Source organism: Macaca mulatta, chromosome 3, assembly GCF_049350105.2.
Source record: "Macaca mulatta isolate MMU2019108-1 chromosome 3, T2T-MMU8v2.0, whole genome shotgun sequence".
NCBI lineage: Eukaryota > Metazoa > Chordata > Mammalia > Primates > Cercopithecidae > Macaca > Macaca mulatta.
This window is the reverse complement of record NC_133408.1, coordinates 2,379,623-2,405,333: the sequence shown is the minus strand read 5'-3', so window position 1 is coordinate 2,405,333 and position 25,711 is coordinate 2,379,623. Positions and strand designations below refer to the sequence as shown.

The 25,711-nt window shown below is 46.3% G+C and overlaps 1 protein-coding gene and 1 long non-coding RNA gene across 21 annotated transcripts in view; both read left to right on the top strand.

Moving 5' to 3' along the window:
- Window positions 1-25,711, top strand: part of ADARB1 (adenosine deaminase RNA specific B1) — a 139,445-nt gene that overhangs the window by 42,009 nt on the left and 71,725 nt on the right. For all 20 annotated transcript variants that reach the window (XM_077995458.1, XM_028845245.2, XM_077995459.1 and 17 more), the window contains exon 2: window positions 10,991-11,164. Coding sequence is in view for 3 of the 20 variants with exons in the window: in XM_077995440.1 (XP_077851566.1) it covers window positions 10,991-11,164 (174 nt within the window). In the remaining 17 variants the exon portion in view is untranslated. The remainder of the gene's footprint in view (window positions 1-10,990; window positions 11,165-25,711) is intronic.
- LOC144339593 (uncharacterized) lies at window positions 19,190-22,825 on the top strand. The gene is made up of 2 exons (XR_013414784.1): window positions 19,190-21,484; window positions 22,354-22,825. It is a non-coding gene; the product is annotated as an uncharacterized LOC144339593 (long non-coding RNA).

Genomic DNA, 25,711 nt, shown 5'->3' with positions numbered 1-25,711 from the left:
GACTCTCTGGCTTGTCCTTGTGAAGTTGGTTTGATTTTGTGCCAGTTTTTTAGGCTCACAAAATGTTGTGTGTGTGTATGTAGGGAAATTATGGAAGGGTACATACCCACTAGTTTGTGTCAGCACTGGATTCTGGTATATATGATAAATGAGGAGTTTCTGTTACGTATATGGGATTGCTGAGATACACAGCGGTTTTCTGCGCACATCACTCTGTAACACAGCTATCGCATCACATCCTGCATGTCAGTACAGGTAGTGCCGTTCTCTTCATAGGACTATGACACTATCTTTTTTCTTTCACAGTTAAAAAAAAAGGGTTTTTTAAAATTCTAACTTTATGTAACTAATGCAGTGCTCATGCTACTTCACTTGTTAGAAGGACATATTATTCTGTCCTATAGATGCACTGCAGTTATTTAATGGATCGGCTATTGATAAGGGGCCTTGTTAATGTGACTTTAAAAAATGGAAGTAATACCAGCACATGGTAAAAAACACATTGTAACTCATGAATGGGTATAAATTAAGTTAGAGATTTCCTTTTTCCTCTTTCTCCCTCCCCGCCCCCCGCCCTGTTTCCAGAGGTAAACAAAGTACAGTTTATGTTTTCTTCTTTTGTTTTAAGTTCTTCTTGTAGTCACCATTATAAGTTTAACTTTTCTGTTTGTAAGTTCATGTGGGAATCAACAGACAGTGCCTTCACACCCTGAATTTTGATGAGATTTGTATTGACAAGGCTTAAAACATTTGTAGTGTTTCCCATCTATCATTAGGCTCCCTGTGGTTTTCCTGCAAGTATAGTCTAAACATTTTAATATAAGAAAAGCAACATTTATAGTATTATGATAGTGTATTTTGCCATAGAACCAAGTGGTGTGAAATGTAATTCTGCCTCACCAAACCTTTGCCAATAAAAGGAGAATATTCAGATGGAACTCCCAGTTTCTCTTTGGATGTCTGCTGTTTCTAGCTGCCTCAGTTGCCATAATTTCTCCTATCCCATAGTGTTCATTTCTTGTATTCTATTTTTGTTTTGCTAGAGCACTTCCTTAATCCATTTCCTTACAGAATGGATGGCTGACAGACTTCTTGGGTTTTTGCATGTAAAGTTCAAACATGCAATTACTTTGTTCTCATACTTATTGATAATTTGGTGGTGTCTAGAATTCTAGGATCGTATAATTTTCCTTTTGAAATCAGAAAATATTCTCTATTACTTTCCAGAATCTAGTATTGTTAATGAGGAGTTGGATATCCGTTTGATCCTTGTTCTATTGCAGGTAAACGTCTTCTACTCTCTCCTCCTCTCCCTCCCTGGGCCTCATGTCCTGACGGTTTGATTTTTCGTTACACTAAACCCTGATCTGATTCTCTTCCAGTCTGCGTGCCCATATTGGGATCACCCCTTAGAAAACCTCAGGCTTTCTTCGGAGAGCGATTCTCAGGTTTTAGCCCAGGAATAAAAGCATTCTCTGTGGCTCCTCCTTCTTGGGAAGACCGCTCACCTCTGTTGTCTTGCTGTGCAGTTTCCTCTGCTCTTTCGCATCAACCTGCTTTTGTCTGCCTTATGCCCTAAAAGCCCTGGCAGGCTTTCTTGTATTCGGCTAAATCCCTCTGTAAATTTTTAGCACCATGCACTACTATTCACCGTATTATTTTGGTGGTTCATTCACCACCAAAAAGTAATTTTTCTGACATTTTAACGGAGTTCTGGGAAGAATGGAGAGAAGGTACAGTGTACTTTATCACCGTTTTTAATTAAAAATCCTTTTAATTAATTAATCTGGAGGCAGGGTCTTGCTCTGTTGCCCAGGATGGAGTGCAGTAGTGTGATCATGGCTCACTGCAGCCTCCACCTTCTGGGCTCAAGCCATACTCCTGTATCAGCTTCCTGAGTAGCTTGGACCACAGTCACGTACCACATTGACTGACTAATTTTTAAATTTTTTGTAGAGATGGGGTCTTGCCGTGTTGCCCGGACTGGTCTCGAACTCCTAGGCTCAAGCCATCCTCCCACCTTGGCCTCCCAAAGTGCTGAGCACACCATTGTGCCTAGCCTAAAAGCCTTTTTAGATCACTCTCAGTGCCAAAATTAGTGCCTTGGTCACCTTTACCAGTAGCTGTTCTTGCTCTCCAGTGGAAATATCACTCAACATTATCAAAGAATTGGGATGAAATTAAATGAAGCAGTTTAGGTACTTTTGATACATCAGTTCTTATGAGACATGTTGTTCCTTATTTTGTAAGAGTGTGGCCATAGACTTAAAAATAGCTGGGTAACTTTGTTACACTTGCCTTGATGGTGTGTTGCAAGTTAGTTAAATTTCATATACTCTTAATCAGCACATCACCAATTAATAAAATGTTACTACTGCCTCAAAATTTAGGGGAGGTTCTATACATCTGTTTTGAAATAAAGATGGAGATGACTTAGGATACTTATAAGTTGTAGAAAAATTATGGCTCCTAAAACTATGAATTTTCATCATTGTATACCCAAACAACCCACATTAAACTGGTGTGAAAATGAGAAAAAACTGACATTGAAATCATAAAAGCAGGAATATTGGCAATTGAAATCCATTATAAATAAAACTGTCATTGATGATGAACGAAATGCTGTTTCTGAGGATGAGGACTTTGTGGCCCCTACACGGGCACATTACTGAGCTTTGCAGCTTTGCACCGGAGCCCCATTTCTTCGTACTGAATTAGACCTCTATACAGTCTAGTAACACCCCAGGTGTAGGTTATAAATTATAAGTCTTAGTGCCCCGTAATAATTCACTTCGTAGGTTACCACGGACTAGCCCTTAGTTGTACTGAGAAAAGAAAGGCTATGAAATTTTGTTGGTTAAGTGCCAAAGAAAGGATTGGGTTTTGGGTCATCTCATAGCCCATGGTGAGGACTGTCTTTGGCCTCTGCCGTACAGGTAAGTTTGCATGTCAGATGTTGGCACTCTTGTGGGGTATTGGGTTCTTTTGAGTATCTGATTAAATCCATTTACGTTTTTGCTGGAGAAATGCATCTGTGCATGTGAACGTACCATTTCATATATGATTTCACACTTCTCATGGGCTTCCTGAAGCTCATTCGTGAACCCTTGATTAAGAATGCCTGCTCTAGAGAGGAGCAGGAAGCTGCACTTCTTCTGTCTCCTCCTGGCATTCACTCGGGATCCTCACAGGTGTGGAAAACACTCTAAGGAGACCTGCGAAGGCCAGATGTCTCCCTTTTGCCTTCTTTGGTTCTGTCCATGATGGCCTTATCATGGACACACCAGGACCCTCTGAGGACACCACCCCTACAACCACATTGCTCTGGGGCAACTCCCAAGCTTATTGTCCTCCCCCAGCAAGGGCAGGAACGTGGAGAAGCTGTGTGCTGGGCCTTTACTTTCATTATTGGCGACAATGTTTTCATTTTATTAGCTTTATCCTCCAATTTTTTATCTTCCACAGGTCATGTATGTTTTGAGAACAGTGTGAGGTTTATTCTGCTGATGGAAATTTACAGAAATACCAGTTTGAATGATTGAGAAATCTAAGTTAAAGAACCCTTGAATAGAAATGTCGCTGTTCAGCGCATTGATCGATTCTCACATCTGAAGCCAGCTGTGTATTCTTGGTGTGTGTGTATTCAACTCAGGTGTGACCTACTGTCTTTTATATGTCCCTGGATTTAAATGTGCTAATTTTGTTATGATTTTTGTGTCTACGTTTATAAAAGCCACTAATAGTTCATTTCTGGCACATCCTTGACAGATCTTACTACCAAGATTATACTGGTCTCATAAAACGAGTTGGGAATGTTCCCTGTTTTTTGTTCGCTGGAACGCTGTGTGTAAGATTTGTGCTTTTCCTTTATTCAACCAGTGCTTTCACATGCTGCTTCCTTTTATAGCCACTCTTTTTTGCTACATATTCTTTCTCTACAAGAGCACAGCTCCTCTGGAATGTGTCCTTTGGGATTAACTGTCTCAGGTATGATTTGTGTGAAAACGTCTTTATTCTTATTGTGGAAAGACTGTTGTTAGGTGGGGAGTTTGTTTTCCTGTCTGCACGTTGAAGATCTCGTCCTACTCCACTACCTGGTTTCTTCCCTGGACCCTGAGCATCTGCTCTCAGCCTGACTTTCCCCCTGTGCTCCCACGTCATTTCTCTGTGCTGTGTCTGGGTTCATGCTTATTTGTATTTAGTCTGCTGCAGGTTAGTTGGCCGAATCTGTTTCTGTGAGAGCTCCCATGCTTCTGGTATTTTCTGTCTCTTGTGTATCTCTGCACTGCTTTCTGGGTTATTGCTTCAGTTCTGCTGCCCAGTTTGGTCATTTTCTCTGTAGCTGTGTCTAATATGCTGCTAAAACCTGTCCACTGAGCTTTTAACGTTAGTCATTATAGCTATTATTTCTGGAGGGTCTCTCTGCTTCCCTGCCCCGCCAAGTCCAGTTGGTCATTCTTAGTTTACCTGTTTCCCAACTGTCTGTATCTCCTTAAGCAGTTGTTTGCTGTTCGTATATGGTGTGTTTGACTTTTCCAGCATGCTCGAGGGTGTTTTCCGAGCTGTATCCCCTCCTCTCAGGCCATCGGCTTTCATCCCCCATTGTTGCTACTAATTCTTAGGACTAATAAAGCACTTCAAATGGCAGCTCCTGGCAAAAATTAGGAAGAAGGTGTCTTTGCTGTAGCACCCTCCGGTTGATTACTTTCTCCTGACCTGTACTTTACTTGCCGTGAGCATATCATGCCTCTGTACTTCCTGAAATAATTACTGTCTCGAAACAGTGAAATCTCATCAGTTGACCATAGTTGTAACTGCACACCCGTGTAATAGTATTGGCTTTATGCTCCTGCAAGGTAGAAAAGGAGAGTACTTAGTTTTTGGCAGAGCAGAGCCCCAATTTCCATGGTCTAATTAAATTATAATGATAAATATCACTTTAAAAGGAAACACAATTGCTTCATTTAATCATTATGATTATTACTGGCAAAGCAAATCCATCAAGTACTGTGAATGATAAATGTGTTTTAATACAACTTGCAGTGTACTTGCTGTTGGTATAAGGCATGTTAAATCCTCAGTGGTCCCTCTTCATAGCATTGCTGTGGCACTGGAATTTCCCTTTGTTAGGAGATAGTGAGATATAAACCCATTGTGGAAACCCCTTCAGCTTGACGAATTTGGAGTCATGCTATTTTCAGAAGAGGATTTCCTGCAACTAGGAGCAGTCACCCAGAGAAAGCTCTGGAAAGGTGGTGGTGCTGGGGTTGAAGCTGAGCTGCCAGCCCCTGGCATGTCAGTGGGCGGAGGTGGGAGACGTGCAGAGCTGCCTATCCCACAGTACTTCCCTTTCCCCATCCACCCTTTCGGGTGGCTCACTCCCGACCAGTTTCACAGGATGGCTCAAGGCGAATGGAGAAAATGGCACAGGTTGAAACTCTTGGCCCTAGCTTGTGAGCTTGCTGCTTAGCACATCCAACCACGATCTCCTTGAACATAGTCTCCTCCGTCTCTCTTTTTTTGTGTGAGGAATATAAAGTTTCTAGTTGCCTTTTGCATAATCTCATAACTCTTCTGCACCTGTGGTTCCTTAGCTCTTATCTGAGACCGTGGCAGACAATTAGCTGGTTGCAGTGGTTGGTTAGTTGTTTCATGTGGTTGATCATACAGCAGGTACTTGGTCCCATTGTTATTGAGAGTGCTGTGTAAATCAGTTGTCATTGCTGGCATTTTTTTTGCTTCATTGCCTAATTGTTTGTTTTCTAATACATTTGTATTATGAGATACCTTTCATAAAGATGGACACATATATAAGAGAATAATTTTAATTGTATGTCCTTGTAACTCTCACCCAGGTTAAATAGACATTGTGTACCTCACAGTTTCCTTCATGCTCCTCCCTGATGATAACTCCCCCTCATCCATATGCCACATCTAATATATACTATGTGTGTGTATATATATATAATAATTATTATTATGAGACAGTGTTTTGCTCTGTGGCCCAGGCTGGAATGCAGTGGTGTGATCACAGCTCTCTGCAGCCTCAACTTCCCAGGCATGGGTGATCCTCCCACCACAGCGTCCAGAGCAGTTGGGATTATAGACATAAGCCACCACTCCTGGCTAATTTTTTTTACTTTTTGTAGAGATGGTGTCTCTCTGTGTTGCCCAGGCTGTTCTTGAACTCCTGGGCTCAAGCGATCCTCCCACCTGTCCCCCAAAGTGCTGGCTGGGCTTACAGGTGTGAGCCATCGTGCTGGCCTTTTTGTTTGTTTTTGAGACAGGGTCTCACTCTGTCCCTCAGGCTGGAGTGCAGTGGCAGGATTGTGGCTTACTGCAGCCTTGAACTCCCAGGCTCACGCAGTCCTTATGCCTTAGCCTGCTGAGTAGCTGGGACCACAGGCAGACACCACCATGCCTCGTTAATTTTTTATTTTTTGTAGAGATGGGGTCTCCATGTGTTGCCTAGGCTGATCTTGAACTCCTGGCCTCAAGTGATCCTCCTGCCTTGGTCTCCCAGAGTGCTGGGATTATAAGTGTGAGCCACTGTGTTTAGTGATATCCTATATTTTGAAATAATCCTGTCCTTTTCTTTTTAATTTTACTGTGTAAGAATGCATCCCCAATCAATGTAGTTCAGTTTTGCCTGTGATGGAACTTTATCTAAGGGGAGTCATCAATATATTCTTTTGTGTTTCTCTTGATTTATTAATGAGGTAGATTACCTAAATTGATTTTCATACATTAAATCATGTTTGCATTCCCATCATAAATTCAATTTAATCACGATTGATCACTTTAAAAAATATTATTGGATTGAGTGTGATCACATTTTGTATAGGATGTTTACATCTGTATTTGTAAGATTGACTTACTGCTTCCTTCTCATCTTCCTCACGGAAGTGTCGTGTTGAATGCTGGGTTCACTTTCTAGAGAAGCCATCTAGGCGTGGAGTGTTCTTTCTAGGATGATTTTTGTTTACTGACTATAATCCATCCCTCCCTCCCTCCATTCCTTCCTTCCTTCCCTCCCTCTTCTTCTCTTTTCTTTTTCTTGAGACAAGGTCTCACTCTGTCTCCCAGGCTGTAGAGTGTGATGGTGCAATTTTGGCTCACTGCAGCCTCTGCCTCCTGGGCTCAAACGATCCTCCTGCCTCAGCCTTCTGAGTAGCTGTGACTACAGGTGCATGCCACCACACCTGGCTAATTTTCTTTATTTTTTTGTAGAGACAGGCGTCACTATGTTGCCAAGACTGATCTTGAATTCCTGGGCTCAAGCAATCTGTCTGTCTCGGCCTCCCAAAGTGCTGGGATTCCATGCTTGAGCCACTGCACCTGGCTTCTAATTCTTTAATGTTTGTGGTTTTGTCAGATTTTCTATTTCCTCCTGAGTCCGTGTTAATAGATTATATTTCTTTTCTTTTCTTTTTAAATGGTGATTTTTGTGTGTGTGACCGGGTCTCACTCTGGTTGCCCAGGCTGGAGTGCAGTGATGCAATCTCAGCTCACTGCAGCCTCGACCACTCAGGCTCAGGTGATTTCTCACACCTCAGCCTCTGAAGTAGCTGGGATGACAGCTGCGTGTTACCACGCCTGGCTGATCTTTGTATTTTTAGGACAGATGGTTTTGCTATGTTGCTCAGGCTTGTCTTGAGCTCCTGGGCTCAAGTGATCCACCTGCCTCAGCCTCCCAGAGTGCTGGGATTACAGGCGTGAGCCACCACACCCAGCCTAATAAGTTGTATTTCTCTTGGAGTTTCTTTATTTAACCTAAGCTTACGAGCTTTTTGGAATAAAATTTATAAAGCCTCTTATTACATTTTTAGTGTTGTCAGAGTTTAAGTGATAATTCCATTTTGGTTTCTTTTGCTGCCTGATGACTCACTCCCAACTTAGTGGCATAAAACAACAATCGCTTTATAATGTCCAGCCAGGTAGCCTGAGTGTCTGGAGCTCTGGTTCTGGCTGTTGGCTGGCTTTCTTGGTTCTTCTCAGACATCTTTCTCTGACTAGACATCTTTCTCTGCATGTGGCCGCTGTGATCTCTTCAGAGCATCTGAGCTGGCTCCCCAGAGACAGTATTCCAAGAAACAGGAAGTGGAAGCAGACATCCTCTTCCGGTGCAGGTCTGGACCTGGCAGTACCACACCCACTGCATTCGATGGGCCAGAGCAGTCACCCGCCTGCTTGGACTCACTGGGGGCGAGTGAGATCTTCCCACACAAGGACAGGAGAGTCACAGCATTGTGGCCATCAGGCCTTCCCGCCCTCTGATTCAATTCCAAGGCTGGTTAATTTTGGGCTTTTCCTCTTGTGTTCCCTCTCTGTGTTTCCATGAGTCTTGCCAGAGATCACTGGTTCACTGCATTGTCTTTTCAAAGAACCAATGTTGATCTTTGTGTACCTGCCATTATATGTAATTAATACAGGTTGAATTTCTTACTAGTTCCCTTTTTCTCTTTTCTTTGAGCTTACTTTGTTCTTCTTTCCCTGACTTGTTCAGGTAGGCCCTCTTTAATTTTTTTACTTCTATTCTAGTTTGAGCACCGAGCTATAAATGTCCCTCTGATGTACTGCTTTATCTGTGTGCTGCACAGTTCCATACATAATCTTTTCTAGTTTTTAACTTCTAAATATTTTCTGTTTTCTACTGTGATTATTTTCTTTCGTAGAAGTGTATTGCTTAACTCTGAAACATATGGGGACTTTCTAGTTATACTTGGGTTATTAATTTCTAGGCTCATTGTATTGTGATCAGAGGATGAGCTCTGTCTGATTTCAGCCACTTGAAATATGTTGAGATTTTCTTTATGACTGGGATATGGTCTATTTTTAGAAGTGGCTCATGTGTCCTTGAGGAACTGATGTATAATGCACGTTAGGAGCAGTGTCTTGCTTGTGACCGCCATGCAGCTTGTTAATTGTGTTGTGCAGATCTTCCATCTCTCCTCTGTTTTGTTTTTTCAGCTGCTGTCTCTGTCACCTGCTCCTCTCCACTCCCTCCATGACAAAGAGACTCCGGTGTTTTTGACCATCTTTTGTTGCACCCCTACTGTGGTCTTAGTCACGGGGCCAAGCACTCTACATCTGTTCCTCCATTTAATCCTCACGGCACCATCTGCGGCGGGTGTTCCTTGTGTCCTCATCCTGTCCTCATAGGAGCAAGCCTGGAAGGGGCTGAGTCACTGTTCAAGTCACACGGCTGCAAGGCTGTGGTCTAGGGTGGTGGCCTGGACCCCTCTTTCCTGGAAGCCATGCTTTTCCTGAAACCCTTTGCAATACCCCTGGCAAGTATGACAGTTTTACCTCAGTTGGTATGAGTATGCTCAAATTAGAGGCAACCATTCTCGCACTTGACGTTTACACTTTGCAGCTTCCAGAACCTGCCCTGCGTATCACCTGCTCCCTCCCCAGAGTGGTTGGGCTTCCCATGCAGTTTCCCATCCTGTAGACGGCCCAGGGAGGTCGGATTTCTTGGCCAGGCTTGCAGAGTTGGTGGGACGTGATGTGGGCACTAGAAGAACCCAGTTCTGTAAATCTTGGTTTCATGTCCTTTCTGCTGTGTTTTTCTTTCTCTGTTTAGGCGGTGGACTTTTTGGTGTGTAAAGCTTCTAGAATGGATTTTACTTCTTTGTGGCTCTTTGGATTGAGAGAGGGGCTAGGTGCCATCTCCAGAGAAGCTTGCTTGGCTCATGCTCACTGGGGGGCCTTGTTCTCTGCCCACTGGGGAAGGGCTGTGGTGGAGCTTGATTTGGATTGAGTGGAGGCAGCACTAAAGGTCAGAGGCCAACGTCCTTGCGCTTCTTGACACTCTCCACCCAGGCCTGCTGATTGGGACCGCTGTGGAGGGTGATTTGGGAACTTGAATCTGGTGTGGTGATGATGGGGGTCATTGACAGTGGGGACAGTTCTGGACATGTGGCCCTCATTCTCTGTGCTGGACAAGATGACTCTGTGACCTATAATTCCAGGCTGATAGAGCATTTTCAGTGACAGCCCATTTTACTTGGTTGTGCTAGTGCAGGACACAGGTGAGCCTGTCTCTGTGTCTTAGGTCTGTCCCAGCAGACGAGCTGACGTGTGTTCTAGATGAATATCAACTGGCCACAGGTGGGAGGTTTGGAAGGTAGCCTCCAATCTCCTCTGAGGACTGCAGCAGCGACCGGGGCAACAGGAACGCATTGTGATGGCCTGGCCAAGTCTGCATAGCGAGAGCCGAGCCACTTTCATGCGCACCTCATCCTCCAAACTTCACCTCCTTCCTCCGAGTTCCCACTCAGAATCCCACTCACCCCTGGACACAGCTCCCAGAAACTTCTCTTTGGAATTCTGCAGTGGAGAAACCCATTGCAGACTTCCCCTTCTTTTGGATATCAGTTTGCTTTTCAAGAAGAAAATTTTAATACTCCATAGTGAGGTTTTGTAAGTATATTAGCATGTTGAGATATTTTCTGTAATGGCTTGCTGGTTGAAAACGCTTTCACACAGAGCAGAAATGAGATGGAGATACTGTTTCACAGCCTCTGCTTCAGAAGCAGACGGTGGCCTGTAGCTTCCAAACCTGGGCAGAGCAAGTGCGGGGATGGTGCGTCTCTGTACCTGGACTCACGTTCACATGCGTGCATTGTAGGGGCGTTTGCATATTTAATTGTAAAAAAGGATGAGTACATGTGAGATTCTGCCTGAGGCTCCACTCCTCAGTGTGTGGCCTGGTGCCGCCTGATGCCGAGATGTTGGACCGGCAACGATCTGGCTCCGTCTGTCGTGTGTGCCTCTCCCTGCTGCAGGCAGATGGAAGGAGACATGATGGATTGCGCGTATCCCCTTTACAGATTCAGAAGAATACATTTAAAATAACTTTAATTTGTATTTAGGAGACTTTTAATGGAGAGTATTTATTGTTATAGAGTTCACTTCTGAAATGGTGACAAAGCTTTTGATACTGAATCAAACAAGTTTGAAGTAATTGAATCTCTCTGTTATGCAGAGTGGAGTCTTTCAAGCTATCATGGAGAGCTTAAGGGGCGACTGAAGGAGATTGATGCTGGCCAACTGCAGAGTTCTAGTTACTTCAGTCCTGCTGAGGTATCCTCTCAGTCCACTCGCACTGAAGGAAGCTGCCTTGGGATCAGAGCAGACATAAAGCTAGACAGATTTCAAGGTGAGTAAAAACCTGTAAAGATCTGATCAAATCTGACTGGTGGAAATGCCTTTTTCTTGATATAAACTGCTTAATTAAGCCTTTTGGCTTGCCTTTGAAAGATGCCTTATCGAATACTTCCCAGGACAGATGATCCGTTACTGTTGGTTCATTTCTAATTTTACTGCAGCCTTAGCTCACCCATGAGTCCCTCCTGCTGGTTCTGGGGCGGCGCCTGCTGCCCTCCGGTGGCGTGTGCGGCACCTGCTGCCCTCTTCGGGGTCAGTTCACCATTTATTGAGTCAGTGCTTCATGCCAGGCACTAGACTTGGTGCAAGCCTTTTACCATCAATTATTATTTTCTTAGGAACAATTAAAAGAAAATTTTCCTGTAATCCCAGCACGTTGGGAGGCTGAAGCAGGCAGATTACTTGAGGCCAGGAGTTTGAGACCAGCCTGGCCAACATGACAAAACCCTGTCTCTACCAAAAATACAAAATTTAGCCGGGTGTGATGGTGCACGCCTGTAGTCCCAACCTCGGGAGACTGAGGCAGGAGAATTGCTTGAACCCAGGAGGTGGAGGCTGCAGTGAGCTGAGATCACACCATTGCATTCCAGCCTGGGTGACAGAGCAAGACTCTTTCTAAAAAAAAATAAATAAAGCAAAAAAGAAAATTTCTTTAGTACTTGTTTTTGGTGACTATCCCATGATTCAGCATCTGCTTTTTAGAGAAGCTGTGACAAATACTAAAATCCCAGTAAAATTAGTATGGTGTCAGGTTAATTTACTTATGAGCAGTTGAGTGACTAACTCAGGAAGTCCAGTTGTACATTTCCAAGGAAGCTTGTTCATGGATTCAGATGAGATGAGGGGAAGGAGAAAGTGTCAGAGGGCTGCCGCTGGCTTGAAGAACGCAGGTGTGCTCTTGTGTTCATTTGCTCTGTGGATATTGACGAGCGCCCACTGGGCCTCAGATGCCCTCTGGGCATGGCAGGGACCAGGAGCTTGCTTGGCAGCTTTCATGTGAGCCACTCACTAGACATGGAGGGAGGGGACAGACGTGTTCCCACCTGGGAGTTCTGGACGGCATGCAGAGCCGTGCGGAGGGAGCGGTCACCGGGGCGTGAGTGTGGACGGATGGGAGTGACTGGGAGCCTACAAGGGACACTGTCTTTGGGGAGTAGAGACATGCCCATGTCTGACTACTGGGTTTTGAGTTTGTGCCAGCAAAGATCCTGCTTACCATTTTTGTCTATAAGTATCAGGAATTTCAGGTAACTGGTTCCCTAGTGAGACCTTTAAAGGAGGTTTTATCTTCAACCGATGCTTTTTTTTGGGGGGTACACAGGCAGTCCAAGTATGGGAAGGTCAAAATCAGGTCACCTTTATTGTGGCTTGTGCCAGTGGGATGGAATTTTATTTTCAGCCGTAGCGCTTCTTTTAGCTTAATTAGTGATAGGAAATCAACTTCTCTGTAACCAGAGGTTATTGAAAGAATGAGGATCCCAGAGTTGGAAAGAATCTGAAAGAGACATTGTGGTTTAATATTGCTAAGTTAAGTGTTGATTTGTGATTACCTATTTTTAACATGCCACAGAAGTAAAGCATTGCATTAATTATGCCATATATGTGAAATAGCAAGTATTTTTATATAATGTAACTGTGCATTGGAGAAATGAATTATTTATAATCCTTTGCACCAATAAATTGTTCTTAAAAGCATAGAAAAAATAATCAGGCCAGAAGGAGATATCTAAAGCATGTGCTGAGAAAGCAAAACTGAAGAGCTGGAATTTATAAAATATTACGACATGATGAGTCACATCTCCTCCTCCTGATTCTGTGTTACTAAATGTTAGCTGCGAATAGAAATCGTGTATTTCCTTTTTTTCATAAAATAAGAGCTAATTTCGGCAGCAAACAGTTTGGTGTGTTGTTCTTTTCCCTTTTCAGGGTGGTTTAAATAAAAATAAATAAACATGAAAGATTTTGGCTGGAAAATCTTTGGAAGCACGGCCATCCTCAGCCTCACTGCACTGTCTGGTTTCCCTCTGAGCCTCCCTCCTGGTCCTGCCTTAGTGCTGTCTGTGCAGTGTAGCCACGGGTCGCACTGTAGGTGGGTGTGGGGTGTTATTTTTAGTTTTAGGCAGACTCATTGTTTTTGCCTTTCTTTTTGCTTGGAAAGACTGAAGTTATTTCTTGTGTTTTTATACATGACATTATCTTCTGAGGCTGGAACACCTTGGGGGGATACACTAGGTAGAATTTCTATAGTAATTCCCCTACTCAAGGGGAATTGCTGGGGAGGGCTTCAGGAAACCTTGACTCTTGTTTAAACTTGGAAAGCTTTCTTAGTCTTTCTCATTGCCACCACACACCACATCTTCTTTTTGTAACAAATATTTATTAACTCATCTTTTTATTTTAAAATGAAGTTCATAGAAGATATTACCTTATATAATTATAGCCATATAATGTTAAAAAGCCGTGTCATGCCCAAATGTAATATAAAGATAAATTGAAGATACATAATAAAATACTTTTCTATGCCACTGAGTGAATATTTAGGCACTGCTGCTTTCCCTTGGACCACTGAGTGGAGTGGGCCTGTCAGTGCAGGCAGATACGGGATACCGAGCCGCTGACCTGAAAACCATAAGCAATAGAGCTGAGTGGCATTACTTTCTGAAATGGTGAACCCTGAGGGAAGCAGTGTTCGGTCTTCCCTGTCTCTAGATAGTCTCTGTGTTTCTGGAACATTGAGTGTGTGTTAAAAGTATAGAAAAACACATTGTGTGAATCCACAACTCAGCTGGGCCTGGGCTTAGAGAATTATGAACAGCCTTTCCACCTGCATGGAAGTCCTTTTGTGCAGGACCATTCTTTGTTTCCGGGCTGGCCCTGCTCCCTCCAGGAGGTTTAGGAGTGCCTATGTCACTATGGTGCCTAAGCCACTTCTCACGTTGCTACCTGTTGCTACCACCGGGCATTGCTGCTGCCTCCTGCTCTGTGTACAGTGTGGTGTGGCGGCCTGACCGACTGGTCAGGAACTAGAGTTCTCTTGAAGCCTTGGCTGAAAGGAGAAGTGAGGAGGGGCATGGAGCCCAGTGCCAAGAGGCAGCTGCATCTTTAGGGGCTAGGGCGTTTCACGGGGGCTCTAGGGGCCAGAAGGAGGGAGCCGTCATTCAAGGCTTACACAGTGTGGAGGTGCCCTCCCTGGGGTGTCCTGTGTGCTGACCTCTGTCCTGGTGCCTGGCGGCGTCTTGGTGCAGAGCTCCGTGAGCCTCTGCAGGGCTCTTCTCTGCGTGGAGGTTCTGGAGATGGGCAGGCCGGGTGGATGGTCAGGCCAACGAGGGCCTTCGAATGAAGCACGTTATTGTGAGGACACTAATTCTGGGTCCTCAGATATTGTGACAAAAACTTGACATTTTTCTTCCTTCAAAGTAATTTACTGACTGAAACAACCAACTGAGCAAAGGTGATGTTTTAGTATCTAAATATTTCGAAAGATTACTGACATAGAGTAAAAATTTGGCTAAGAACGAGAAGTCTCTCTGAATGTGCTTTTCTGGCGTGACCCCTGTCACCAGGAAGCTGCCTGTGTGGTGTTGGGCCTGATTGATTTGCATCCGCTCAGAGGCGCTCAGGCACATGGCGTCCTATTGGAAGGTCAGCAGAGGGGCAGGGGGAGAGCAGCTGGCCAGGTCAGAGGATTCATTTCTGTCTGAAGCTTTGTGAGGAACTAAGATGGCTTTTCCAGTAGCCTCTGTTATTCCAGAGAGTTTTAAGATTGCTTTTACTTGTTCTTCTACCCTGGCACTAGGAAGCCAGACCCAAGAAATGTATCCACACCAGGTTTTGCCCATAGTCTTTAAAAATGTTGAACTTCTTTAACTTGAGGCCCTCACAATTTTCTGGGCCCCCATAAAGTATAGAACAGGGACCAGGCCTGCTCCTTTGTGGGGCTGGGCAGGCATTGGCTCCACAGGGCACAGATCCTTCCTGTGGATGAGCTTAGGGGATGTGAGATTCACTTTCAGATGTGACACTCCAGATGTGGGATTGGTGGCACTTTTTTTTTGTCCAGTTACATCCAATTATAAAGGAGGACACATTCTTACTGAACCTATGCAATAAACTCCGTTGTCAGGAAGAGTAAAGTGTCTTAGCATGAGTATTCCTGAATTCTGAAAGTTCAGGAGAGTAAGATGTCACCTAAACAGTGTTTTATTTCAGCTTTGAAAGCAGAGAGCAGAGTCTACTGGATTTAGGGCTAGAGATAGACGAAGAAGAAAGAAAAGGGGCTTCCTTGTGCGCACATTAGAAAATACACCATTAGAGTACTAACAGTATTCCAAAGCCACAATCAGCGTTTCCGTGCCAGCTCCTCCAGTCCTACTTCCTGTCTGCTGGGTGGCGGCTCATCTGTCAAGTTTTCATAGTCATGTGCTTCTGGGTGCAAAGCCATGGTGAGCCCAGCTCATTTCCCTGGTGGAATCGGACAGTTGTCGAAGGGGTGTCAGCCTCTGTTCAGAAGCCTGAGCCCCTGATTCTGTTCCTTGAAGTGTCAGTAGTTAAGGTGCCTGTATTGAGCAGGGGCTGCCGTCGCATCTGACTGAGGGTGCTCTTCAAGCCCATTGGCTCTTGGCAGAGCTCAGTTCCTTGTGGCCATAGGCCTGTGGCGCTTGGCTCCTGGAGACTGCTCATAGCCCCTGCCCGGTGGCCCTCTTCCCAGCATGGCAGTTTGCCTCCCAAGGCGTCTACGCGAGAGTCTCCCCTCTTCCTTTCCTCTCTGACTTCTCCCATCCTTCAGGGGTTTACCTGATCAGGCCAGGCCCACCCAGGAAGATCTCCCTTTTGATGAACTCAGTCAGCTGATGAGATGCCTTAATTGCATCTGTAAAATCCCTTCACCTTTGCCTTATGCAACACTATCTCCCATCATGTTCACAGTTCCTCCCACCTGCAAGGCAGGGGAGTGTACACAGTGTGTATCCCAGGGGCAGGATGCTAACACTACACTGAGAAAAGAATTTGTCATACCTGTGCCTGACAGGTGTGTACCTGAAAGAGGTGTGTGCCCGATGGTGTGTGCGCCTGACAGGAGTGAATGTGTCTGACATGGGTGTGTGAGTGCCCGGCAGGGGTATGTGCACTTGGGGTGTGTGCGCCTGCCATGGGTGTGTGCACCTGGCAGAGGTGTGTGTGCCCAGCAGAGGCATATACCTGACAGAGGCCTGGCTTAGTGTTCAGGGTCCACAGTACATGAAGAATCCTACAGATCCCCATGGACAAGGCAGTACAGTGGAATTTGGGGCAAAAGACTTGCACAGATTTTTTTTTTTTTTTTTTTTTTTACAAAAGATGAAATTGAAATGGCCAGTGAGCACACGCTCATTCATCCAGCGAGCATTGAGGACCCCCTAGAGGCTGGGCCCACGAGTGGTGAAGATCCCAAGGATGAAGACGCCTTGCCATCTAGGTCAGTGGGTGATGGCAGTCGTGGTCAGGCGCACCCAGCACCACATCCCTGGCTGCTGCTGACAGCTGGGTGAGTCCTGCCAGTCAGCAGGACCACCGTGTGACACCCGCCTGTCAGCAGGACCACCGTGTGACGCCCGCCTGTCAGTGCACACAGATACGGGGTCCTGAGTTGGTGACCTCAAAACCGTAAGCGATAGATGGACAGAGTAGCCCCTAATGAAGTGGAAAGACTGGAAGAGACAGGACCTAATTTAGGTCGAAAAGCAAAGTGAGGCCTCAGAAGATGAAGGCAGAGTGCGAGAAAGGCTTTCCAGAACTGACAAGCCGGCTATCCACATTTCAAAATGTATTAGAGAAATTGGAAAAAAACATGCCGAGTGTGGAATGTCAGCAGAAAGGTGTGGCCATGGTCAAGAGGGCCCTCCGTGGGTCCTGTGGTCCTGGACTGCAGGTGGGCCCTGTGGAGACTTGCTGCCCCTCCCCCTCCCTGGTGGGTCCTCTGTGATGGGGTGAAGCTGAATGTTGTCCTGAAAATCTGACCCTGCACAGCCCCTTCCAAAGACCCTTCTAATTTTAGAGGCCACCAGCAGCCACGGGACTGGGCAGCATCAGAGCAGGGACACAGTGCGAGTCATACGCGCCTGTGTTCATCCTGTGATGGCCCCGGGCCCATGGGGGTAGGAGGGATCAGAGGGATCAGAGGGAGGGGAGGAAAACCAGGGAAAGGAGTGGAGGACCATGAACTCCCTCCCCTGCTTGGTGGCTGGCTGCCGTGAGGACTCGCTCTCTTGGGACAAGTGCACTGGTCTCCGAGCTGTGGTTCTGGCCTCCTGTCAGGTGCCCTGCTTTCCAGTCTTCCAGCAAGCTCTACATAGTGGGCAGGGAACTTAGCACTTCCTCAGACCTGGGGCCTCAGCCTGAGCTGAGATGACAGGGAAAAACTACAGATACACCAGATTTAGGGAAAATAACATCAAGTGGTGCAATTAAGCTGAACTGCTGCTTGTGAAGTGAGCTGTGGAGTCATGGTGTTTGCTGTACCCGGCATCATGTTTCAGAACCTATAGCAGTGCTCAAGAGAGAGTCATTCCTTTAACAACAGACATGTACTGAGCCCCTGTGGGGAGGCACTGACTGAGGCCTGGGGACAAATGTGGGGACAGACCAGTCCTGTGGTGACAGCTATTGGGGGGTAGAAAACAGTAGAGCTGCCCCGCCAGCCAGCGACTGCTGGGAGAGCAGGGGTGTTCCTGAACCCAGAGGAGGTACCCGGCCGCTCTCCCCCAGGTTGCTTGGTGGATGCGCTGCAGGGAGAAGCCCGCCCCAGCTGGTGTCCACAGGGGCCAGGGACACTGGTAGGTGTGGAACAAGGGAGTTTGTGACTGGGATTGTTTTCCACTTAAAACATAAGAAATAATCTGAGTAAAGCTTGGTTTAAACAGCATCAAGTTAAATAAATTCCTAAGAAGTGGTTGGATTCCCAGTTTATATGTGACTTTTAAGGTTCTGAAGAAGTACACAATTAACCACAGAAGTATGACTTGAATAGATAAGAATTTAACAAAATATACACTGTTGAGTGTAAAATCATAAAGATCTGAAGTTCTTAGAAATTGGTAATTTTTTTTAGCTTTGTTGTGCTCTAAGCATGACTGAACTAAAAGTAGAATCCAGATACCTTGAAGACTGGTGTGTGTGAAAGGAAAGAAGTGAGAAGATTCATGTGTACATCCAGGACAATCTGAATTTACTTCTGTTCAGTATTTCCTGAAGGCTTTTTCTTTTTTTTTTTTTTTTTTTTGGAGACAGAGTCTCGCTCTGTCACCCAGGCTGGAGTGCAGTGGCCGGATCTCAGCTCACTACAAGCTCTGCCTCCCAGGTTTACGCCATTCTCCTGCCTCAGCCTCCCAAATAGCTGGGACTACAGGCGCCCGCCACCTCACCCGGCTAGTTTTTTGTATTTTTAGTAGAGACGGGGTTTCACCGTGTTAGCCAGGCTGGTCTTGATCTCCTGACCTCGTGATCCGCCCGTCTCGGCCTCCCAAAGTGCTGGGATTACAGGCTTGAGCCACCGTGCCCGGCCCTGAAGGCTTTTTCTACGTGGAGGGACTTGGAGTGACACAGCAGCTCCCTCTTGTGGACAGATTCCCCCATGTAAGGCACTGGAGGCCGAGGTTCCAGCCTGCAGCCCCTTGTGATCCCGGTATGTGGAGAGTTCTGGAAGACTGATGACTCCTAACCCCCTTCTTAACTTATGCCCACCCATGCTGGTGGTGGGGTTGGGGCTCTTGGCCATTCCTGCCCCGTGGCCGCCCTTCCTTGGTCTGAGGGTGCATGAGTGGCACTTCGGGTGTGGCAGGAGCTTTATGCTTTAGTGACCCTGAAGAGTGAAGGCCCATTAATCCAATTTAAAGTAAAACATTTGAAGTCTCTGCAGAGGGCGGCGTGAGGATGTCTGCATTCAGTGACAGAGGTCGGCCTCTGCCTTGCCTCCGATTGAGGCACTGAGGGTTCAGATGCAGTCTCTGCCCGCTGCGTGTGAACGGCCCGGTGGATGTGGAGGGGAGGAATCCTGTGATGATGGTGGCACTGTGAGGAAAGTGGGGACGGAAGGAGGTGTGCCCAGGAGGCAGGGCAGGAGAGTTCATGGATGTAGGGTTGCAGCAAGTCTGGAAAACTAGGTGTGTTTTCCAGGCAGATGGCATGGGAGGTGGGCGTCCTAGGCAGGAGGGGCTCAGGATATGACTCCAGAAGCCTGGTGAGCCAGACAGTGGGGAGAGGCTGGGCCTGCTGGTGCCAGGAGAAGAGCAGACCTGTGCTTAATTTCAATTTCTCTGGAAGTGATGCCCTCAAACTTAGAAGGGCTTTTGATGAGAAGCAATAGAGTATAGCTCTTGCCCTCCTCAGCGGCGTCACTGATTTTTTAAAATGCATTTTTGATATTTGTATTTCTGTATTAATTAGTATTAGGATTGGCTATAATGACAGAGATGCAACATAGTAGGAGCTTAACCAAGAGAAAGGGCTGCATCCTGCACTTGCTATGGTTTGATTTATGAACTTGAGACATTATCTGTGCACTGTTAGTTCACGTGGAGGAGGATTTAGCTCCCTGACATTTCTCCAACCTTCTTTTCCTGTATCATTTAGATTGATTCTGGGTGAAAGTCACAGCATGACTCACAGTATCTTACACACCTTGGACGTATATACACACTTATTATGTCATAGGTAATCCAGAGGGGGGAGTTTGCTAGAGCTAGTTCTGAGTTCAGCTGTGTTAGGGCTCTGGGTCAGTATCATTGCAGTGCAGCAGCAGCAGCTTTAGACATCACATCTGTGTTTGAAACAGGAACAACTGAGAAGGAGCAGCAGTGGAGCTCTTGTCTGTTCCTTTTGTCAGAGGCATTGCCCCCAGCATATTTTCACTTGGCCAGAACTGTATCTTTCTCTTTGGCCAGAATTGTTTTGTAGCCAGCTTTAGTCACAAAAGAGACTGAGAAAATGAGCCTTTCATTCTTGCGGCACCCTTGGTAGAGGGGCATGGGAAAAGGGCTCGAGGGTGAGCGCTGGGTCAGTTTACCAAGCTTGAAGCCATGCCCCTCTGCTGGTCATCCTAGAGACTGAGTGGCCCATGTGCTTGTGGCCCGTGGGTGCTGGGCGGCCTCTCAGTTTCCTGCGTGGAAGGCAGCAGAAGCACTTTTCTGGCCCTCACCTCCTCGGTGGTGTCAGTTTGTCTGAGCTCTGTTAGTTTGTTGTCTTCTTTTTTTTTTTCTTTTTTTTTTTAAGACAGAGTCTCGCTCTGTTGCCAGGCTGGAGTGCAGTGGCACAATCTCAGCTCACTGCAACCTCCACCTCTCAGGTTCAAGCAGTTCTCCTGCCTCAGCCTCCTGAGTAGCTGAGACTACAGGTGTCCGCCACCACGCCTGCCTAATTTTTGTAGTTTTTGTAGAATCGGGGTTTTGCTGTGTTGCCCAGGCTGATCTTGAACTCCTGGGCTCAGGTGATCCACCCACCTCAGCCTCCCACTGTGCTGGGATTACCAAAGTAGAAAACTTTTTCTGTTCTGTAACCTTGGTTCAATCAAAGTTCCAAATTCATACGTGGCACTGACATTATTATGATGATTGCTGAAAGTCATGCCACAGTTTAATTTGCTTTATACTTGGATTTGGTGTACTTGATTTTTTGGTTCCGTTTTCTCTTTTCCCGTATTCTTGCCTGGCATGGAGTGGTAGAGCGGAGTGGGGAATGGAGTTGAGTTTGGATCCAGCAGTCGAGCAAGTGCCTCGATCCCCGCTCCACTTCCTCCTCTGTCGCGTGGGGCGGGGAAGGTGCCCATCGGGCACGGCGAGCGCGGTGAGTGGTAGTGTGGGGCCCTATGCGCCTGTGGGCCCTGAACATCAGCACTTCTGCCTCTCCGTGTCCTCTTGTTGAGAGAGACCACTGCCTTTCTTATGCTGTCTCCAGCCTTTTCCAGCTTATTCATTCTGTTTCTTGGAACCCATTTAATTCATTCTTCTTGAAATACATGTATTTTCTATTTTATTTCAAATTGAGACTTACCTTTCTTACAGAATTGGTTTTCTTCTGGAATTTCTGATATTTTTTTAAACTGTATTTACTGAGGTAAAATGTACAGACAATAAAAGTCTTTTTTTTTTTCTTCACAGAGTTTCACCCTTGATGCCCAGGCTGGATTGCAATGGTATGATCTCTGCTCACTGCAACCTCTGCCTTTCGGGCTCAAGCGATTCTCCTGCCTCAACCTCCTGAGTAGCTGGGATTACAGGCACCTGCCACCACACCCAGCTAGTTTTTGTATTTTTAGTAGAGACGGAGTGTCACCATGTTGGCCCGGCTGGTCTCGAACTCCTGACCTCGGGTGATCCACCCGCCTCGACCCAGCCAAAAGTCATTCTTCTAAAGTGTGCACTCTGATATATTCTGACAAATGTGTGCCAGTGCCACACCACCAAGCAGTCGGGGTAGAGAACATTCTTCTTACCCCAAAAACTTTCCTCTCACCCCATGCAGGTGTCCTACCCATCAGGGCCCAGGGCGACCTTTTTTGATGTTGCTGTCCTGTCAGATGGTTTGTATTCAGCAGAGCACCCGGACCAGGCTGTGAGGTACAGGTTGCCCATGCCTGGTAGCTTCCGGGTGGCTCCTGGTTTGGTTGCTCTGGTATAGAGCGTTGAGTGACCTCTGCAAAACAGCAGATGGTGCTGTAGGGCCGCTTCTAAGACTCAGTGGCGGAGGCTCAGTGGAATTTGAGTGGTGTTCTGAGCAGTGGCCACTAGGACAAACCTCCTGTCTTTACACCATCTGTGCGTGCGTGCGTGCGTGCATGTGTGTGTGTGTGTGTGTGTGTGTGTGTTTGCATTCCCAATGTGCATCCAGAAGCCTGTTTCCTTCAGAAAACTTTCTGGTCCCTGGCTTTATTTTCACCATTTAGAGGATCCATGAGGCAGTGAGATGGAATACTTATAGCTGGTTTAATTCAGTGAGTGATCTGAATGGTAAATAAAATTTTATCAAGTAATTTATAAATTTGATAAACTAAGTCTGTGGAAGGGGCTTATTGTGTTATGGAATGAGAAGTTTTGCACATCTTTTGCAGTTCAAAAAACTGTGGCCGACTGTGGTGGCTCAAGCCTATAATCCCAGAACTTTGGGAGGCTGAGACAGGAGGATTACTGAAGCCCAGGAGTTTGAGACTAGCCTGGGTAACATGGTGAAACCCTGTCTGTACAAACAATAAAAGTAAAAATAAATTAGCCAGGCATGGTGGCGCATGCCTATAGTCCCAGCTACTCGAGAGGCTGAGGTGGGAGAATTGCCTGATCCCAGGAGACAGGTGGCAATGAGCCGAGATCGCGCCACTGCACTCCAGCCTGGGCGGCAGAGTGAGACCCTGTCTCAAAAAAAAAAAAAAAAAAAAGTTGTTACTTTGCTGGTGTAGTATTTGTGTAACATAATTTTATGATTCTATTGTTTTAAGCTTAATATTCCAAATAGGTAATAATTATGTTAAAATGCAAAAAATTAGCCTATACTCCCTTGATCTAAATATGTAGTAACAGTTTTACAGAATATATTTCAAAGGATTGGCATTCTGTTTTATTTTTAATAGCCAATTATAGAAAACATTGTTTTTAAATAATGCCTAAGAATCTTTAAAGAAATACCTGTCGATGTATGTCCCAGTTTAGTATCAAATTTATATTCAGAGCTCGTAAGAATTTAAAAAGTTTCCCAGAGTCTGTAAATGGGAATGGAGCTGTCCTTGGAGGGTGCTAGTCCTCCTACATTTGAGTCGTCCTCTGTTGCTGGCATAGTACCACCTGAACTACCTGTGGGCCACCTGAGCTACCCCAGGGTCACCTTAGCATCCCCGGGTCGCCTTAGCCACCCCTGGGCCATGTTAGCCACCACAGGGTCACCTTAGTCATCACAGGGTCACCTTAGTCATCACAGGGTCTCCTTAGCCACCTGTGGGTTACCTCAGCCACCTGTGAGTAACCTTTAGCTACCCCAGGATCACCTCAGCCATTTGTTGGTCACCTTAGCCACCCTCTCACCTTAGTCACTCATGGTCATATTAGCTGTTTGTGGGTCCCCTTAGCCACCCCTGGGCCACCGTAGCCACCTCTGGGTCTCCTAAGCCACCCTGGGCCACCTTAGCCACTCCGGGTCACCTTACCTACCCTGGGTTGCCTGAGCCACCCTTGGTCACTGTCTGTGGCTGCTTGCTTGCTTTAAGCCACATTATGCTACCGCAGCTAATTAAGGTCCCTCAAGTCAAGTGTCTCCTTTTTTTTGGCTCCTGCCTTTTTGTTGTTTTTCAAATCGAACACCTGCTATACTAATTTGAGAAGTGTAGACTTTGATTTTTAACCCTAAGTTGCCTGGTAAAGTCACCTTTAAAGCCAATGGAAAAAGCTTAATTGAATTCATTTGTGTGAAGAAGTGGAGGAATGTTGCAAGTAGACTGAAAGTTGTACTTAGTCTGTTCTGTTTGAAACATTCTCATTCAGAAAACAGAAATGTGTTAATATAAAGAAATATGTATATGTTATTTGACTTAATATTGTAAGGAATCTTGATAAAATAAACTCAAGTAGTTTTGTTTTTTCTTTTTTGTTTTTGAGACAGAGTCTTGCTCTGTCGCCCAGGCTGGAGTGCAGTGGTGCTATCTCGGCTCACTGCGAGCTCTGCCTCCCGGGTTCACCCCACTCTCCTGCCTCAGCCTCCCAAGTAGCTGGGACTACAGGTGCCCGCCACTACACCCGGCTAATTTTTTGTATTTTTAGTAGAGACTGGGTTTCACCGTGTTAACCAGGATGGTCTCGATCTCCTGACCTCGTGATCTGCCCGCCTCGGCCTCCCAAAGTGCTGGGATTACAGGCGTGAGCCACCGCTCCCGGCTGTGTTTTTTCTTTAATTGGGCCGCATTGTAGCAGGGTGGAGTGTGGGTCCCCAGGTTGGAGAGCTCTGGGTTTGGAGTGGGTGCTAGTACATGGCCAGCATGTGACCTTGGTCAGCGACTCAGCCCAGCTGGCTGCCAGGCTCCTCCCCATGAGGTGGTGGGAGCCATGTGGTATCTGCCTACTGGGGGTGCAGCTGCTGCAGCCTAAGCAGTATCCTCACTTGGTACCCCATGAACTCAGGGGTGTGTCCTGGCTCTGTCATGTGTTTTGCAGAGGGGGCATCTGAGGAGCCCAGAAGGTAAGAAATTGCCTAAGGCCCTTGGCTAGTAGAAGAGAGAGCAGGGCTTTGACCAGGGGGACCAGCTCGTGACTCTGTGCTGGTTACTGCTTTGCCGAAACCATGGCCATTCTGCACAGCTGTGCAGGCTCCACCCACAAAGGCCAAAGCTCAGATGGCATCTATGATGCTTGTAAAACAGATAGCAGCCATGTCCAGGCTGCTGCTCTGAAATCTCAGTCTCCTTTACTGAGATTTGATGACGTTTAAATGAGCAAATGCATGTGTAGTGATTGGCAGGTGGCCATCACTCAACCGACTTTTCCTGTGCCCTCTGCTTTGGCAGGTGCCCTTCCTGGCTCCCTGCTTCTTCCTCTCCTAACCTCCTGGCAGTATGCTCCTCACTCAGGAATTGCACCCAGCCTCACCTCTATGGGTGAGTGCCACACCTGTGTCTCCAGCCCACACCTTCCCCCTGCTCTCCAGACTCAGACCCCAAAGCCAGCAGCATCTTCTGTCAGGCGTCTGTAGACCTCCACAACTTAAGGTTCCAAATTCTCATTCCCTTGCTCTTGCCATAATCTTCCCATCTCAGCAGCTCTTTCCTTCCAGGCGCTCAGGCTGAAGGCAGCCTATCCTTTCTCTTCTATTCCACATGGCAGCCAGGAGGCCTGTGGGGAGTGCCTTCAGAACATGCCTCCTGTGCCCCTGTCCCCAACTCTGGCCTGAGTGTTCCTTTTAAAACTAGATCAGAACTAGATTAAAGCCCGTGTTCAAGATGCTACCACAGTCTCTTGCCACCATGTGACTGCCATGTCCTCACTGTGGCCCAGGAGGTCCCATGTGCAGAGTGGCCTCCATCTCTTCTCACTCTCTCTTACCTGTGCTGCTGTCAGTCTGGCTGCCTGGCTGTTCCTGGGCGGTTTCAGGTGCTGCAGCTACCTAGAACCTTCCATCTTCCCTTCCAGAACGCTCTTGCCAGCTGTCTTATGGCCACCTTCCTCACCACCTTGAAGTTTGTTGCAGTCTTTTCCAAAATGGCATAGCCATTACTGCCTTCCCACATCCAGCCATCTTCCTAGAGTAACAGTCACTGTTGTCCGTTGACACTTGATGGCATTTAATCTTTTATGACACCCATTGTCAGTTGTCTTTTTTTTTCCTTATTAGAACATAAGCTCCAGGAAAGCAGATGTTAACGTCTTTTTGTTCACTGATGTATCTCAGGCATTTAGGATAGTACTGGCACATAGCAGATGCTCAGTAAATAGGTAGATGAATGAATATTTGCTACTTTTCTTATTAACATACATTTCTGAGGTACTTTAATATTACGTTAAGTAATGTTACAATTTCCCATGTGTTGATTTTA